We start from the raw sequence: 20205 nt of genomic DNA, 5'->3' as shown, positions 1-20205 counted from the left end.
ACAGGTGAATGATGGGAAAGAGCAAAGGAAATTACAATCAATCCGCCGATGTATCGAGAGAAAACTAACATTCACAACACACAGCACAATTCGCACACAGGTATGGTGCATTCATTGGTGTTGCAACAGCTATGGTGTATTCAAGAGCGTGGAACATATGAAAACTTACAGAGAAACAAGTTATTACTGAATGAAACTTAGTTCAATAAACAAGTTAACGAAACATTAACAGTGTGGGCTTTCTAACAACAACAGATCTGTTTAATTATTTGAAGAAGTACCACCCAAGTGATTATTCGGAAAGCATGAAAATGTGAGCAGAGTCTGCACAGCCTGCCACTGCAGCCAGCACATGTAGCATTTAGCAGTTCAGCCACTACTAGTGGAACTAATCTCTAGTTTCTTTACGTTTCAGTACATATACTTACAACTGGCAATATAAAAAACAATATTAAAAAATTGTGATAATAATCGAGATCGGACGATATGAAAAAATATATTGTGATCATTTTTTTTGCCATATCGCCCAGCCCTAGTTTCACTTCAGAATTTTAGTAATTCAGCCTTTTTTAACCTCTCTTTCTACTACTTGGCCCAATGGCATTTGGTGTGTCCAGCTTATGTGTTATACCCTGCTGTAATATGCTGAGACATGGGCACAATCATAAATCAACTGACTCACCGGATGTGGATGGTGCCTACCCCTGGTTGCGTCTCTCAGACAAACTTCTCCTCCCCTTAAGCTGTCTCCCCTATTTAGCAGAGGCACAGTCACTGCATCCTGTTTAGCACTGCCCAGGATGAGTGTGATCATTCAAAAGAAATACAAGGTTTTTTTTTTTTTTGCCGTGACACAGCTCACAGAGATAGGCCTGGCTCTGTGAGACTAATTTATACATTTCTGACATATCATTGGTTAGATGTCTTCCTTTCAGGGATGTGTATGAATATTGCACAGTCATGCAATACAGTAGAGGTGGGAAAAAATAGATACAGCAATATTGTATCGATTCATGGCTGCCAAGTATCGACATTTAGTGTTCAGACAGCCGGTGGGCCATCATTATCGTAGAGCCGTAGTGGGCTCACTTTTAGGATTATACTGGATTTACTGGTATCATATGAAACTAGAAGATCTAATGAATCTATATGTGTGTCAGGATATAGTGACGGGTAGCTGTAATGCTGCAAAGTTAAGACTTTTTTTAAGTTTCAGTCAAAAATATTCAGAGCAGTGAATCTTAAAGTTGAGGAAAGTTTGATAAAATGCTGCAGTTGTTGTCGTCCATACATGTTTAATATCAGTTCAGTTCAGTTTGACTGAATACTTTGTTGGTCAGTCTGTGGGTTTGACTCTCATTGTGGAGAAATAAAAAGACTGAAGTGAGATGAATAGACTGAGATTTTCTCTTTTTTGACAAAACAATGAGGAATTTAATTTTGTGCACATAAAATGCAGTTAAACAGTTAAATTGCAATATATTGTACCGCAGTACATGCTTAAAATCACAATAACATCGTACCGTGACTCAAGTATCGGGATTCCCACCTCTACAATACAGTCTATCAACAGTATCAAAGTTTTTTTTTTTATTTAGTTTTTTTTACTGCAAACCATGAATCTGCAAAGCAATTTTTTATACCAGTCCAGGTAAAACTAACATCACCATCCTTAGGTGATCCTGCTTGTGGGGCAAAAACAGTGCAAGAGGCACGGACTAAGTGGATGCTGTGTTTGGGTATGTGTGTGGATGTGTTTTTCCAGAATGGTCTGGGAGAGAGAGGCCAGAGAGCATCAAACAATAGGTGTGGTGTCACACACTCGCTCACCACAGAGGCGTATGGAAGGCTGAGTGTGTGGCACAGAGCCACAGTGCCAGTGTTTATATGAGAACATCAATAACAGAGGAGATGGTGTGACTGGAATCTGTTGTTATCATTGGGCAGGACCGGAGCACTGTTTGGATCAGGTAGGGAACACAACATACAGCACAGTTTGATGGACTTCAGGGGTTGTTGAAGTTTGAATGGAGCTGATGGATCATTAAACTAGATGGGATGCTGGCTGATTAGCTCATGAAAGTCTAATAACAAAGCTGGAGATTACGTAGGAGCCGGGACAGTGGGGTGTGACAGAGGGAGAAATGTGCCGACTACCACTGGCCTGCCTCGACTGGGACTCTGACAGAGACACGGAGCCCTGTCAAGGTTGGTGTTTTATATGAGGGTTTATGGTGTAAAGCTTCTAAAAATGCATCACTCAATTTTGGGTTATGGCTCAGTACATTTTTGGTTCGGCAGGGGACACCAAGAAATGCAGAAGATGACATTTTTACTTCTTTTGGAAAATATAGGCATGAAATTGAAATTAGGTCGTCCAAACATTGGCAAATGGTATTTATTGTTGTTGTAATGTTAAAATATGTATGTGTTGTGCAGTGTTGAAAGAAGTATTCAGATCCCTTAAGTAAAAGTACTAATACCACACTGTGAAATTACTCCACTACAAGTAAAAGTCCTGCATTTAAAACTTATTGAAGTAAAAGTACAAAAGTATCAGCATCAAAATGTACTTTAAGTATCACAAGTACTTGTTATGCAGAATGAACCCACTCAGATTGTTTTATATATTCTAAATATTTTATTTGATGGTTGTTATTGATGCATTGTGTAAGCATAAATGCATTATATTCTTAACATACTCTTATGAGGTTTAATTTAAACAAATGTCAAATTAATTACTTCACTATCATGTTTTTTTTGTTAAGTCTCGACCTGAAAAGTAACTAATAAAGCTTTCAGCTAAATGTAGTGGAGTAAAAAGTACAATATTTGCCTCATAATGTAGTGAAGTAGAAGTAAAAAGTTACATAAAATGGAAATACTCAAGTAAAGTACAAGTACCTCAAAGTTGTACTGAAGTACAGGACTTGAGTAAATGTACTTAGTTACTTTCCACCACTAGTGTTGTGTGTGCGCACAAATTAATTGCCCAATTATGACAAGTGCAGCATATTCAGAATTGATTTAAGTCAATTGTATTCTAATTAGAGTGTGTGAGGGACGTACAAAACTGAACCTCCTATGCTGACAGCCTGGGACAGATGTACTGTTACACTCTCAGCATGCTGTTTGTGGATACTACTAGAGGTGGGGAAAAAATAGTATCGCGATGTTTTGCATGGCAATATTATATCGATTCATGGCCGCCAAGTATGATGTTTGTTTTTTTCCAGAGGCAGTAGTGTGCTCACTTTTAGGAATATACTGGATATACTGGTATGATATGAAACTATAAGATCTACGGAATCTATAGGCATGTCGTGTTGGGTAGTTGTCGAAAAATAACGCTGCAAAGTTCAGCTTTCTTTATGTTTAATTCAAAAATATACAGAGCAGTGAAGCTTAAAGTTGAGGAAAGTGTGATAAAATGCTGCAGTTGTTGTCGTCCATGTTTGATATCAGTTCAGTTCAGTTTGACTGAATACTTTGTTGGTCAGTCTGTGGGTTCGACTCTCATTGTGGAGAAATAAAAAGTAAGATGAATAGACTGAGAATTTTCTCTTATTTGACCAAACAATTCTTGATTGAATTTAAAGTTAAACAGTTAAATCACAATATATTGTATCACAATACTCACCATATCACAAAATGCTTAAAATCACAATAATATCGCATCATGACTAAAGTATCGGGATAAAGTCGTATCGTGGGGCCTCTGCTGATTCACACCTCGAGTGGGAACCTGTACTTTTTGTTTGATTTGTGAGTGCTTATAGGTAAACTTTCACGACTGTGTGTGTGCACCATCTGCAATAGTTAATTTGTACACACACTCACATTTGTGTGAGAGTTCCTGGTGCGCTGCAGAAGACACTGTGTACACACACATAGGAAAGCTACTTTCTGTTAAAACCTTGTGAACCTGTATTTTATTGTTCTGTTCTTATTGTGTTATCTATTAGTGCATTTTTAAAGGGTCAGGGGTACCACAGACCATCAAGCCGATGGCCAACTAGGAAGCAGGTAAAGATTTTTTAGACTGCCAGCTGCAGTTACATCATTGCAGAGGTTTTCAGGTTTGGGGTGTCCAGACAGAGGCTTTTGACCAGATTGTCAATTTCACATTGTAGTATTAGTAGTTTTACTTAAGTAAGGGATCTGAATACTAGGGCTGGGCAATATATCGATATAAAAGATATATCGATATATTGTTAAAAGTGATATGGAATTAGACCATATCGCATATATCGATATAGTTAAAAAAAACATTTCTTAAAATATAAATCCTGCCCTTACTAGGGTTTTTTATATTTAGTTCTTTTGTAATGTTCGTTATTCTTTTTCCGTGTAAGTATATTTCTTTTGGAAAAAGATTGGCCTATTTTATTTCATAGGCTATTTTTATTTAAGATATTTTTTATTTAAATGTGCACTTTATGGAGCTTTGATTTAAAAACATTTTTTTTAAAAAAGGTTCTCCTGTTATACAGTATTTATGTTTTACTTAAATAAACGGTTTTAATAAAACTGCTAGTGACGTGTCATATTTAACTTTGACTGAAAATTTGCTCTCACTTTGCGATAAAATTATCACGATATATATCGTATATTCAGCCTAAATATATCGGGATATGACTTTTGGTCCATATTGCCCAGCCCTACTGAATGCTTTTTCCACCTCTGCTTAAATCCATGTCCATAACAGTATGGTAAAACAACACTTAACATGCCAAGACAGACTTAGATTAGCAAATACATCACAGACCTGCTGTAGTGCTTGTTTTTATCACTCAGATAACTCAGAGAGCTGACACAATGTTATGAAAGTACGATGTTGGACACCATCTGCTGGCATTGATACAAGACTGACAACTGTATAACTCATTGATATAAGATAAAACCATTAGATAGAGACTCTTCTTACTGTGCAGAAAATGTCTGTCACCAGAGTTATCACTTATTACACAGACGTTCTCATAGCGAGGGTGTTCTGATTTATCAGGAACATACAGAGGAAAGTGTCCGAACAAGTGGAAAAGTTGGGTCACACTGGGTCCCTCACACTCAGTCTGTCCTTCCTGAACTTCTGTCAGGCTCTGTCTCTCTGAAAATATGTTGTCTTCCTTTATCTCTCACTCCCCTCCAGCTCCACTCTGCTCAGTGCGAGTACTTAAACTAGGTTAAGTCAACAAATGGTGAACCACAGAGTCCCACAGCACACACACACACACACACGCACACACTTTATTATTTTCATCCGTGGAAGTAATTACTTTACCTCCTGTTCCTGTTTTAGAGTGATTTTAACATTTTTACTCCCAGTTGAGATTAAGATTCATAGTTCCTTTTCTAATCAGAAAACACATTTTTTCCAACTTAAAAAGATGCCGTGAAAGTTGTACAACAATCTGTCACCAAAGGTTTCTTTCCAGCCCTTGTGATTCAGTTAAACGCCAACAGAATTGACCTTTTTCTCTTCAACCAGATGACTGCAGCCCTCAGGACTATCTCCCTTTGTTAAATTTCCTGTCAGGAGAGGCAGTTTCTTCTGACTTCCTGTTGGATTGTGACATTTCCTGTGCTGTGGGAGAGGTGGGGGTGGAGTTGGGGGTGGAGCGGGTGCAGAGGCCTTTCAGCAGTTTGAAGAAACAGGATACAGGACACTGGATAGGCCACAGTAGGAAAACACTTCTTTAGCTGACAGAAATTAACCGATGACTTAAGTCACAATAACAAAACGCAGCTTCACACCACAGCAGGAAAAAATGGCTTCGCCTCCTTTAGATGACACAACAATAGCTGAAGTAATGCAGATATTAGCCACTATTGTTTTGAATGGAATATAACCAGGGTCAGATTTACACCAAGTGCTGGTAGACTTTCCATTTGGCAGGTGTTAATCTCACAAGGCAGTCACTGATGTGAGAGTACACTAACCAGACAACAGCCGGTTTCATTTTGACCTTTGGGGCAGTTATTACTTATTACTTATGTTACTTACATGATGTAGCTACAGCTGATATCATCTGCCAGCAGATGGTATCACTCTCCAGATAAAAGTGAGCCTGATTTCTGAATGTTTCGTACATTACTATTTACTTTTTTTCTTAAAAAAGATCGGGACATAGATTATATATGTGATGAATTTGAGAGCCTCTGAGCTTCAAATCAAACTATGGTTTATAAGAGATAAGACAAGATAGAACTTTATTAATCCCGAAGGAAACAATCACCATATAGGATAATATTAGAAAACAATGAACAAAATATCCAACAATAACAATATTTAATATAAATATAACCATATAAAATAAAAAATGAAGTGTCAAGGAGTAACGTGCAGATGACATGGCACGATGTAGTAGACGGATATATTGCATATGATCATGAAAATGAAAATAGTATAGTATAGTCTGTGGTTTTGAATATTGTATTGCACATGATATGAATTAGTCAGCCCGACATGTTAGCTATCCTCCCTGCAGAAAGAGGAGGAGTTATACAGTGATGGCCACAGGTAGAAAAGACCTCCTGTGGCGTTCTGCTGTGATCTTTGGTAACCTCAGTCTACGGCTAAGGGTTCATTTATAGGACTCCAGAGTGGTGTGCAGGGGGGGGGGGGGGTGTTGTCAATGATGCTGGGCAGTTTCCTCAGCATCCTCCTCTCCGACACCTCCACAACAGACTCCAACTCCACTCCCAGGACAGAACCAGCCTTCCTGATGACTTTACTGAGTCTGTTAGTGTCAACTGCCTTTGGCCTGCTGCCCCAGCACACTACACCGTAGAAATTACACTGGCCACCACCGAGTTATAGAACATCTGCACAGTAACAGTTATACATAACACTTTTGTAGCTGTGTCTATTTGAGTTATGAGTGGTAACCATAGGTGGTAACACTGTACTCTCCAAAATAATTGCTGAAATCTCTGAATGCAGCCATTGCACATGGGTCATTCAAATTTTTTTTTTTCTTTATCAAAATAAAGGCAAGCAGTAGTTATTGCCCAAACTGTCTGTTATTAACATCCGATCACAGTTGACCATGGTATAGGACAAGTTAGTGGATTCATAGATGGCACGACATTTAAAAATATAATAACCTTCTGTAATTATTATAGTTTTATGTCACTTTCACTTGATTCAGCTCTGTAGGGATTGTGTATTGCGTAGAATTAGGGTTGTTTTATAAGGTGTTTTTTTCGTCTCATACAATCCTGTGGAAAACACTGGTTCTAAAGCTTGTTTTGCAGTCGATTGTCGTTTTTATACTTTCTAAATTGCTGGTTGATATTTACAAACACACAGCATCCAGGGAACAAATAATCTTTCACCCCTGCTGCTCGGCAAAAACCTAGAGGAAACACTATAATATACCTAGGTACACAAACTTACACACATAAGGGGGGGCACGTCCTGCTTCATGAAACTGAAGCGATCATCCAGAATTGGGTTTGATTTCTCATATTATTTGCATTTTCCATACATCTTTATTGTCTGCACCTGCCAATGTGGTGATCCTTGATTCCTCCAGTACACTCTCCTACTAGCAGCAAACTGGTCCAGCATGGTTTTCTTTTTGGTTCCATTCCAGTCAGTTTCCTAATTGAGCTATCTGTGTGCACTATGTATGACAGAGAACCATACTGTGGTGTCATGTTGGCACTGTGATGATGCTACTTCTCCTCTCTTCTGTACAGGGAGTCCATCCCGAGCTCTCTCCACCATGTCGCTATCTGTTCGCCCAGCCAGACGCCTCACCTCCAGATCCATCACTAGGAGCCAGAGCTTCACTGGAGTCAACACTTACGACAAGCCCTACAGGTACAAACACACACGCATATCATCACCCTGTTAAAATAATCGCCTAACTCATTTTTTCAAGGTTTGCAGGAAACAAAAAAAACTTCACCAGAAGTGTAACATATGACATTTATTGATAATTTCACTCAAAAAGGATGTAATGCATAGTAATAACACTGTGTGTAAATTATGTAACTTAAGAGAAATAAATGACTTAGGCAATTTTTTGAACATGCCTTTGTGACTTAAGCAAGATATGGTAAAACTTTATTTTGAAGGTGTCTACATAAGAGTCACACAAGCCTGTCAGAAACATGACATGACAAGTATCATGAGCATTAATGTTGCTTCAAAGTGTCATTAATGTTCTTGACACATCCCATGTCATGTTTATGACACGCTCATGTCACTCTTATGTAGACACCTTCAAAATAAAGTGTTACCATATCTTGCTCACACACTTGACATAGGCCATTATCTTAAAGGGGTAAAATCACATGATCTGATCAACTGAGGATGTAGGCGATTTTACCATAGGTGGCCGGCGTCATGAGGAGATGATTTAGGGAAAAAAAAAAAAATTGACAAAAAATGACTTAGGCGATTATTTTAACAGTGACGATATATATATATATATATATATACACATAATTGCTTTGGGGAAGTACAGCATGTCTGTGTGTAGACAGACATAAATTACAACGCATAATAACTTAACCTTTAAAGCCTAAAGATGTTCTGACAATGTTGCATCCATGAGTCTACATAACATACCAACTTGTATGTAATACCTGCAATATTTATGTTTGATGTAGTAAGATATGGTTATGTGCAGTGGTGGAAAAAATATTCAGATCTCTTACTTAAGTAAAAGTACAAATACTATTACTCCACTACAAGTAAAAGTCCTGCATTCAAAACTTACTGAAGTAAAAGTACAAAAGTAGTACTCGTTATGCAGAATGGACCCACTCAGATTTTTTTATATATTACAAATACATTATTAGATTATTATTATTATTATCGATGCATTTATGTAAGCGCTTTAATTTTGTAAAGGTATGGCTCATTTGAACTACTTAATATACTGTTATGAAGTTTAATTTATAAAAAGTCTAATCACTTTAACTTTTATCATGTTTTTTTATGTTGAATCTCAACCTGAAAAGTAACTAAAGCTGTCAGCTAAATGTAGTTGAGTAAAAAGAACAATATTTGCCTCAAAATGTAGAGTTACATAAAATGAAAATACTGACATATAGTACAAGTACCTCAAAATTGTACTTAAATACAGTACTTGACTTAATGTACTTAGTTACATTACACCACTGGTTATGTGTTATATAAAAATAAATACAAATAAATAAATATGATAATGCCCCAATTTGCAGTGGGGAGACAGACCGAGAGTCTTTCTCAGGGAGTGTATATGCTGAAGTTATGTAATAATGCTGTTTGTTCAAGCTGACCTGCAGACGAACACATGTTTGAGAATGATTTTTGCTGATCTTGCAGGAACCTCTCAGTGTTCAGCACTCCAGGTCTCAACAGGAAGCCCAGCAGAGCCAGCAGGATGTTTACTATGTCGAACAAGTCCAACCCACCACCGAAGGTTCCTCAACCAGAGCGACTGGATCAGGTCTACGAGGCGCTGAAGAAAGGCCTTCAGTGAGTACACTCACAACAGCATGAGTGACTCATTTTTATGTCCTATCTACTTATCTTCTGCTACATTTTATCACTATTGCAGTATTGTTCAAAGAAACCAATTGTCATGGGTTGACCTTGAATTTGATTTATTGAAAATAACAGAAGATAACACAAGAAAGTCTTGCCCTGTCCCAGTTTGGCTTCAGTTTGGCTTCATTGTGTGTGTGTGTGTTCTCTCAGGTCTTACCTGCAGGTTCATCAGATGGACCTGGACAGCCTCAGCAGACAGATGAAAGAATCAAAGAGGAACTCCAGACTGGTATGTTCTAGCATGGTACTGTTTGGCCTGACCCTATAAAAACGTTCTTATGTATAATGCGGACACAAGCACTTTTATTTCTTGTCATGTTGGGCTTTCTGGGGTGTCAGTGGTCCTATATGCACCTGCAGGCAGAGGTTTCAGAAGGTCCTTAAAGGGCGCTTTCACAGCCCAAGTCAGTTTGGTTCGTCCGAATCAAAATTAAATTGATACATTTGGTTCGTTTGGTTCACAGTGCTATTTTGAGCAATATGTTGATAATTCTGCAATGACAAATTAGCTTTAGCTCAGTGGTAGCCTACAGAGTGAAACTGAAGGACACAAATGTCATCTTCATCATATTATCTGTGTACATCTCTCTGGGAATTGAACCGCACTAGGGTCTGTTTGGAAACAGCATATATTTAAATATATTTATTCATTGATGTTCATACTACTTCATGCAACAACTCATTTAATTTTTTAACATGCTGAAATATATTTACTCTGATGTGCAATATATGTAAAATGCAAAGTACTGGCAGGAAAACAAACAAACACAAAAAATATACATTTTTTTTTAAAGATTATTTTTTTGGCATTTTGTTGCTTTATTGATAGTGAGAGATAGAAAGGGGGTGACAGAGGGGAAGACATGCGGCAAAGGGAGCTCAGGCCGGATTCGAACCCGGCTCCGCCGCAGCACACGGCATACATGGTTAGCGCTCTACCGGTGTGAGCCACCGGGACGCCCCGACAAAAAATATATATTAATAATAAATGTCAAATAGCAGAAATGTATGTATATAATATATGTATTTGTCTTATTCTTTATATTCTTATTCTGTCTTCTATGTCTATGTGTCTGTATCTTAAGCTGCTGTGAGAACTAAATTTCCCCACTGCGGGATAAATAAAGTCTTATCTTACCTTTTATCTTATACATCACTTAACACAAAAAAGTATACATCACATTGTGCTGCCCCTTAATTCAAAGTCTGAGTGATACTAACGGCTCTTTTTTTTTTTCAGGGTTTCCTGTATGAACTGGACAAGGTGAGCTACTGAATCCTTTATACTTCCATTAACCACAGAGACTGTGACAGAGGTTAATATTAGATTTAGGCCTTTATTTCTAATTATACCTGTTTTTTAAGTATACAACCCTATTTTTAGCAAAACACCTCATGTTATGAATTGTCATTAATGCAAACTCAGCACCGTCTCTGTTTTCACCTGTTGCTTTGATTTCCACAACATTAATTCCAACAGGAGACTCACAACTCTGCTCTCACTTTCTCTTTCATTTGCTTCTTCTACACAAATTATTTCCAGTCACTTTTACTTTTGTGGGTTTTTTTAAGGCTGTTAAAGTACCCTCAATGGATCTTAACACTTCCTGTATGTTCATTAAAATCCTTTCAACTGCTCGAGGGCCATAATCCCTCTTCTTTCCTGCTGGGTTTTTAATTTGAAACATATGTAGGAAGTGCTGTTAGTAACTTAAAAACCTCTGTGTTTTCAGTAGGCACATGCCTTTTTTTTTAAAGCTGAACTGAGACTTTTAGCCTGACTTGGATTGACATTTTGTTTAAATGTTTTGACTGATAGAAATTAATGTGATTTTGTGCTTCCCTCTGACAGCAAGTGAAGGTGACTGAGAGGTACATAAGACGACTGGAGTTCCACCTCAGCAAGGTCAGACCAACATGAACCCTTGTCAAAAAATGTCTTTCCACATCAGTAAATGATATAGAACATGGCACCTGTCCCTACCACATTTTGGGAAATGTGACAGAAATTTATTTTGAAATGGTTGAACTCTATTGGAGTGGGTGCTTACACATTCCCTATTAATACACCCTGATATTTGAATTTGTTGTAGGATTAATCTTTGGGTGGTTAACCCTCTGGAGTCCATCTATTTATTGAAAATACATGTTTTATTTACAGTAATAGCTTTCTTTATATATGATATGTAGACGAGCAGAGAAAGCCAGTTAAAGTTCAATCATAGGAGCTTTCACAGTGTGCCATTTATGCTTCTAGATCATTTTTAAAATGTGAATTTTCTTTCTACAATGAAAACTATGACTATTTTTAATTTACATGCAAAGAGACTGTTTTGTATGTATGTATTGTTATTATTTATTATTTTCTCTGCTGTTTTTGTGTGTATAAATGGTAAAAAAAAAAAAGTATTTTGTTTATATTTTGGGTTCCTGGCAGCTTTATACTTTGTTAATTAAAATAAAATGAAAAATCTGACTGATAGTCAAGTTTGTGTGGAGAAAAAGGAGCCATGCCTGTGATGTAAGGACAGACTGAAAGATGCCAAACACAGACAGAAATGAATGCATAGGAAGTTGACAAATTTGAACCAAAACTCCTGGACTTCAGAGGTTTAAAACAGAAAAACGCAGTACATCACAAGAGTCTTGGAGAAAAAGGCATTTTGCTATACATACTGGTTGTTCTTTATCGAGACCAAAGACTGACTGAAGATCCAACTTAGTGGTCATATTTAGATAGCCAGTGTTGTTGTGGGTCTACTTGTGTTTGTTATTTACTGAAAGCAAGTATCAGTTAACAGCACTGTCTTACAGAAATCTGAATTAAATAGGTTACTTTAAATCCAGTGAACACTGATGATTTGAACGGAGTAGGTTTTAAATTACTAGAAAATTCCCAGACAGCACATACTGTACAGCAGTGGTGGAAGATGTATTCAGGTCCCTTACTTCAGTAAAAGTACTAGAACAACGCTGTGAAATTACTCCACTAGAAGTAAAAGTCCTGCATTCAAAACGTACTCATAAGTACAAAAGTCTCAGCATCAAAATGTACTTAAAGTATTAAAAGTAAAAGTACTTGATATGCAGAACGGCCGCACTCAGGTTGTCACATATAATATTAGATGATTATTATTGATGCAATTATGTAAGCAGCGGTTTATTTTCTCAAGCCAGGGCTCATTTTATCCACTAAATATACTGTTATGTCATTTAATTTAATAAAATGTCTTGTAACTTTAAATTGATCATGATTTTATGTTAAATCTCGACCTGAAAAGTAACTAAAGCTATCAGCTAAGTCACATGATATGCAAAATACTCAAGTAATACCCCAAAATTGTACCTAAGTACAGTACTTTAAATATCCTATGTACTAAATGTACTAGTTACATTCCACCTCTGCTGTACAGTCCTTCCATCAAATATGCATCACCTCTGTGTTTGTCATTTTATTCAAGTGACAGTAAACTTGATTTAGTACTGCATTTATTTCTTCCATATCTGTCTATAGGAATTCAGGTGACGCTTTGTGCAAATCATGTCATGTTACTGAAAACAGTGTTAATAAAATGCATGACAACCAGGAAAACAATAAGGCGTCCTCTTGGAAGTTGCTGTTGAAGACACAATGAGTAGGATTTCCCATAGAAACAATGGTACAAAAATAATGCCTCTCAATCATCATGAGTCACTAAAAGTGTGCTGCAGTGACTACAGACCTAGCCCTCTGCCTGCATTTTCTCTTTTCATGCTGTATTTGTGATGTTTCTGAGCGTCAGCCTTTGGGCCAGTGATTTTGTTACCCCACAGCTACAGCGTGCAGGGTGTGGGCTGCACCCGTAGCGTAAAATGTACCGGCCCCGTGCCAGAGCTACTAACATGGCAGACACCATAAAATACACTAATATGGCAAGGCGATTGCCAGTTGGACAAAGATCAATCCAGAATGAGAGTGAATCTGGGTTGGCTATGGAGGACGGGCCAACTTTGAACTTTGTTGACAAACAACACTGGACAAATCTTACTCATTGTGTCTTTAACAGCGATCTAAATTTTCAATTACTGTATTTCATGCTGGTCTCAAGTAAGCAAGATAGCCTTATGTTATTTATATTGTTGGTTATAATGATCGAAATCTGTATGCATGTTTTCATCTATAATTTAATTATCTATTGTGTTTTGAACTGTTTTTTAAGCGTGTGCTAGAAACTGCAGATAGAATTGAGCCAGTTTATAGTAGCTAAATCTGTTACAGTATATCTCTTTTCCTTATATGAGATAATTAGGGTTTTTTATGTACATGGTCCATGACATATAAATGTAATAAACTAGGCTAAACTCACCTGTCCAGAACCCATCTAGCACTGATTTATATGCCAAAGTTTTTCACATACAGTGAAATTGTGAATTTTCTTCTTTGGACAGGCAGATTTAATGAATGTGTATCTTTCCTCCTCACTTTTCCCAGATTGAAGAGCTATATGAAGCCTACTGTCTGCAGAGGAGACTCCGAGACGGAGCTAACAAGATGGTGAAGGCTTACACTGCCTCTCCAGGCAGTAAGGAGGCCAGGGAGAGTTTAGCAGAAGCCAATAAAGGATACAAAGAGTACACAGAGGTGAGAGGAAGAGTTCAGAGGAGTGGAGAGATAATTAAGATGGAATAGCGAAAAATGGTAAATGTATTGTGGAAGAATAGGGCCATTGCATAAAATGTAGAAAGAATGGACAATGCATATCCACTTCCTCCCACTGTACAAAAGTGAAGCCAATATAATATATGATCTAATATAGTTTCCTGAGCTGCACCGGAAGTCAGTCATCTAATCAAAAACGCCTTATATTAGATAAATGGGTGGAATTCTGTCTGAATGGGAGAGTGACCAGATTCATCTGCTAGAGCTAATAAACAGGAGTCCTGCAGATTGGCCATAATTTCCAGGATACTATTAATAAAGTTATTATATATTTTATAGCATAAAATAACTAATCCAAACCAAACTTATCCAAAAAGTCAACACAAATTCACAAAAAATGCAATGCGACCATGAATAGCACGTAATTTATGACCACCATCTGCCCCGTCTTAAGGACCTATTCACAAAAGATATTGTACTAATGATATTACGGCACAAAGATGCCCAAAAATGTTTATTCAGATCCTTTATTTCAGTAAAAGTAATAACTAATACCACACTGTGATATTATTCCACTAAAAGTAAAAGTTCTGCATTCAAAACTTACTGAAGTAAAAGTACAAAGGTATCAGGATCAAAGTGTACTTTAAGTATCAAAAGTAAAAGTATTTGCAACTTAAAATGCAGTTAAATATGCATCTCACCCTTTGTGGATGCTTTGAGAATAAGACCCAAATACATTAAATACGTTAAAAAGAATACATAGAAAAGTAACATAGCACAACTAATATGGATCAATTTTAAACTACAGAATTATAATTCATTCCTGTGTGGTAGAAATAAAGAAATGAAACCCCTTCTCTCTGATTTCTCTGAAGAACATGTGTGTGTTGGAGAGCGAGTTGGAGAACCAGCTGGGGGAGTTCCACATTAAGATGAAAGGTGAGATTGAAACATCAAGGGAAGTGTCTGTCCTTATTCTTCCTACCTCACATCCTCACATCCACACTCTCTGGTCTCCTTTTTCTGTTCTGTTCTTGATTTTTTTTTCTTTGTCTTGACCAACAACAAAAATCTCTGAAGAAACCCAATTAGAAAGCGTACATATCCCACAAGTCATTGCTACAGGGGGGCTCACGTAATTTATGGGGATGTTTCCAGTAATCTGTAGTGGAATACCTTTCAAAGTTACACTCCAGCACTGCTGACAGCTGACATCTGTTTCTGTCTGTCTTTCAGGTCTGGCTGGATTTGCTAGGTTGTGTGCTGGTGACCAATATGAAGTAAGCTGTCTGTCTGTCTGTTTCTCTGTCTCTCTCTCCGTCTCTCTCTCTCACTGTCTGTCTGTCTCTCTGTCTGTCACTCTCTCTCTCTCTCTCTCTTTCTTTCTTTTTTTCTGTCTGTCTGTCTGTCTCTCTCTCTCTTTCTTTCTTTTTTCTGTCTGTCTGTCTGTCTGTCTGTCTCTCTCTTTCTTTCTTTTTTCTGTCTGTCTGTCTGTCTCTCTCTTTCTTTCTTTTTTCTGTCTGTCTGTCTGTCTGTCTCTCTCTCTTTCTTTTTTTCTGTCTGTCTGTCTGTCTCTCTCTCTTTCTTGTTTTCTGTCTGTCTGTCTGTCTGTCTGTCTGTCTCTCTCTCTCTCTCTCTCTCTCTCTCTCTCTCTCTCTCTCTCTCTCTCTCTCTCTCTCTCTCTCTCTCTCATTCCCAAATTAAAATGTATTTGTTCACATATTCACATACAGTCTTGCCAAATCTTTGTATGATAATGTCAGTGTTCATATGATGTGCGTGTGTTCAGATCTTTATGAAGTACGGTCGGCAGCGGTGGAAGCTCCGAGGCAGAATGGAGATCAATGCCAAACAGGTGTGGGACAGTGAAGAGATGGTGTTCGTCCCACTCGTCAGTGAGTTCCTCTCAGTGAAGGTCAGTCCCTCCCAATGTCCACTCAAACAGATCCAAAGTAATTCACAAAGATGAACACTTAGTTCTGATTCATTCTGGTGTTGAACTCTGCTGCTGGCAATGACATAGCCCATACATGTTGTCCATTGGTAGCTTTATTTGTGAATATGGCCGGGATTCTGTATGAATAGGATTCTGTATGAATAGTACTTTTTGTGTTAAGGACAGTAATTCTGCTGATGAGGAGCAGTGGTGGAATTGAACTAAGTACATTTACTCAAGTACTGTACTTTTGATGAATTTTGAGGTACTTGTACTTGAGTATTTCCATTTTATGTAACTTTATTTTTATACTCCTACTCCACTACTCCAAATATTGTACTTTTTACTCCACTACATTTAGCTGACATCTTTATTTACCTTTCAGGTTGAGATTTAATATAAAAAACATTTTCTTTTTTTAAATTAAACCTTTTAATAGTATATTAAGTATTTAAAATGAGCCCTACCTTAAGAAAAGTAAAACACTGCTCACATAAATGCATCAATAATAGTAATAATCCAATAATATATTTAGAATATATAAAACAATCTGAGTGTGTTCATTCTGCATAACTAGTAGTTTTACTTTTAATACTTTGATAAGTACATTTTGATGCTGATACTTTTGTACTTTTACTTCAGTAAATTTTAAATGCAGGACTTTTATTTGTAGTGGAGTAATTTCAAAGTGTGGTATTGGTACTTTTACTGAAGTAAGAGATCTGAATACTTCTTCCACCGCTGATGAGGAGCAACAAAGCCATTTTCTTAATTTTTGCTGTCCACTGACAACATTTGGGTTTGACATCAAAAGATGAACATGAGATCAGTATTTCAGCTTCTATTTCCAGGTATTCACACCTAGAACTGTTAAAAAACTTAGAAGACAGCACCGTCTTTCTCCCTCTGCTGAGCAACAGACGTGGAACCAGTAGAGCAAGAAAAACATCAGCAGTTGACAGAAACATTGAAAAGAAAAACCCTAAAAACAGCTGTTGGTGACATCCCTAAAGCCTCCTGAGGGCAGGAGTCGCTGTATCACAATATCTCAGGAACAAAAGAACACGAGCTACAGCAGAAAATGCAAATTCATCAGCATTAAGAAGAGGAGGGAGAGCTTGGAATTTGCCAAAAAGAAAAAGATGCAAGGCTCAAAGGTTCTGGGACAAAGATTAACCTTTAAGTAATGGAAAGGCTAATGTGTGGAGAAAGAAAGAACACACAAGTTAATCTGTGAAGCACGGTGGAGGTAATATCATGCACTGGGGCGTGCATGGCCTTTTCTGGGATGGGCTCATTGGTCACCATAATAATAACAACATAATAATACATTTGATTTATATAGCGCTTTTAGCCCTTAATAGGACACTTATTGAAATACTTGCAAATTCCAAATTTCAATCCGAGAGAAAATATTGGAGGATATTACATACAGCCAGAATGTGGACTGTGTAATGTGTAGAGGGGGGTAATATTTTGAGAAAAAGTTTACGAGATTAAAGTGGCAAATCTACGAGAAAAAAATGCACAGATTTATGAGATTTAAAGTGGTGAATCTGCAAGAAAAAAGTTGCTTTTTCCCTACTTTTTTCTCGTAAATCTGTGACTTTTTTTCGCACATATTTGCCACTTTAAATCTCTTAAATCTGCATTTTTTTTTCTTGTAGATTTCCCACTTTAATCTAGTAAATTTGCAACTTTTTTCTCGAAATATTACCATTTTGGATATCCACTGAAGTTACCAAATACGGTTCTTCGCCCGATAAAGGGTTAAATGGTACTCAAAGTCGCTTAACATAACAAATTTGAGACACACACAAACACAAAATAGGGAGATCCTTCATCATGCAGCAAGACAACGAGCCAAATCTCCAGACTTGACCCCTGTTGACCATGCATTTTGCCTGCAAAAAAGGAGACTGAAGAGAGAAACCCCCTCAGTGAAGGCCTGGAAGAGCATCACAAAAGATGAATACCAAATTTTGGTAATGTCACTGGGTCAAAGGCTTGATGCAGTTAGTGCAAGCAAAGGATTTGCAGCTAAATATTAAGTATTATTCAGTTGAATCTATTTTAAGTCTTTTGGTTCATGTACTTTTGGTCACCTGAAAATGTGGTGTTCTGTTACGGATGTTGCTGTCTTCAAAGTTGTGCTACAGATCTAGTAAATACCTGGAAATTAGAGGTAGGGGAAAAATTGATACAGCATAGTATGGCGATATTTTGCGTGCCAATATTATATCGATTCAGACACCCAGTATTTCAGGAAGTTGTAGAAATAACGGTACAAAGTTCGGCTTTTTTTATGTTTCATTTTAAAAAATGCAGAGCAGTAAAGCTTAAAGTTGAGGAAAGTTTGATCAAATGCTGCAGTTGTTGTCGTCCATACATGTTTGATATCAGTTCAGTTCAGTTTGACTGAATACTTTGTTGGTCAGTCTGTGGGTTTGACTCTCATTGTGGAGAAATAAAAAGACTGAAGTGAGATGAATAGACTGAGAATTTTTGCTTATTGGACAAAACAATTATTGATTGAATTTAATTTTGTGGACACAAAATGCAGTAAAACAGTTAAATCTCAATATGTTGTATCGCAATACTCACCATATAGCAAAATGCTTAAAATCGCAATAATATTGAATCGTGACACAAGTATCAGGATAAAATCGTATCGTGGGGCCGTGCTGATTCACACCTCTACTGGAAATTTAACCTAAAATACTGATCTTTTGTCGCATATTCATCTTTTAATGTCAAACCCACAGCAAAATAAAGGAATTGTCCTTGCTAGTCCAATAGTTTCGGAGGGGAATGTGCTATGGCAGTGTATGGGTCTAAACTTGGATGATTGACATGAATCAACCTGCTAAAGGCAGCAAGGCTTTGGCAGCATAATTTGACTACTTTTCTGTGGTCTCCTAGGTGACAGAGCTGAAGAGCTTAGCCAATCATGTGGTGGTAGGAAGTGTTTCCTGCGAGACTAAGGACCTGTTTGCTGCACTGCCCCAGACGGTTGCCGTGGACATTAATGACCTGGGGACTATTAAGCTGAGCCTTGAAGTCACCTGGAAGTAAGTTTTGTCAACCAGTGTGCTAACAGTTGTAGTAAAATACTGTAAGTGGTGGAAAGTAACTAAGTACATTTACTCAAGTACTGTACTTAAGTACAATTTTGTGGTACTTGAGTATTTCCATTTTATGTAACTTCATACTTCTACTTTACATTTTGAGCAAAATATTGTTCTTTTTACTCCACTACATTTAGCTGACAGCTTTAGTTACTTTTCAGGTCGAGATTTAACATAAAAATACATTTAAAGTGATTAAACTTGTTTTTGTTTTTTTTAATTAAACCTCAAAACAGTAAATTAAGTAGTTAAAATGAGCCCTATATTGATCAAATTAAATGTGGCTTAAATATATGCATCATTATATCAATCCAATAATAAACAGTATTTGGAATATGTTTGGACAATCTGAGTGGGTCCATTCTGCATGAAGAGTACTTTTACTTTTGATACTTTAAGTACATTTTGATTCTGATACTTTTGTACTTTTACTGAAGTAAGTTTTGAATGCAGGACTTTTACTTGTAGTGGATTAATTTCACAGTGTTGTATTAGTACTTTTACTGAAGTAAGGGATCTGAATACTTTTTTCCACCACTGTTAACAGAACATTCCTAAATATTATATAGAATGTTTATTCATTTTATTTTCTCTTTTTCTCTGTTTTTTCCTTCCTCCATTCCTTTGTTCCCCCGTGTCAGTCCATTTGATAAAGAGGAGCAGGGCTCAGTGGGAAGCACTGTCAACAAAGCTCCAACAGTCAGTAAGAGAATCTCAACAATCTTCAACCAGAGTCCACCGGACACGCCATCATTACGTGAACAAGCCTTTTATGTGAGTTCTTCTGTCTCTCTTTTAGCCCTGTTCACTTTTCACTAATGGTTTTCGAGGGTGATACTGGAATATAGCTTGACGTTGCTGATTGTGGTTGTTTTGTGTAACATTCACTTCCCTTATTATTTGATTATTATTGTGCAATAAGTGATGACAACTTTTATAAATGGACTCTAAG

General features: G+C 37.2%; 1 protein-coding gene across 1 annotated transcript in view; it reads left to right on the top strand.

Moving 5' to 3' along the window:
* ripor1 (RHO family interacting cell polarization regulator 1) overlaps positions 1–20205 on the top strand; it is a 52353-nt gene that overhangs the window by 9288 nt on the left and 22860 nt on the right. Inside the window, exons 2-12 of the mRNA XM_059335146.1 lie at positions 7705–7828; positions 9323–9475; positions 9698–9776; positions 10788–10811; positions 11400–11453; positions 14019–14168; positions 15065–15128; positions 15426–15469; positions 15979–16104; positions 19048–19196; positions 19895–20027. Coding sequence (XP_059191129.1) covers positions 7705–7828; positions 9323–9475; positions 9698–9776; positions 10788–10811; positions 11400–11453; positions 14019–14168; positions 15065–15128; positions 15426–15469; positions 15979–16104; positions 19048–19196; positions 19895–20027 — 1100 coding nt within the window. The remainder of the gene's footprint in view (positions 1–7704; positions 7829–9322; positions 9476–9697; positions 9777–10787; positions 10812–11399; positions 11454–14018; positions 14169–15064; positions 15129–15425; positions 15470–15978; positions 16105–19047; positions 19197–19894; positions 20028–20205) is intronic.

Source organism: Centropristis striata, chromosome 6, assembly GCF_030273125.1.
Source record: "Centropristis striata isolate RG_2023a ecotype Rhode Island chromosome 6, C.striata_1.0, whole genome shotgun sequence".
Lineage (NCBI taxonomy): Eukaryota > Metazoa > Chordata > Actinopteri > Perciformes > Serranidae > Centropristis > Centropristis striata.
The sequence above is the reverse complement of the archived record's forward strand: the minus strand, read 5'-3'. Positions and strand labels throughout refer to the sequence as shown.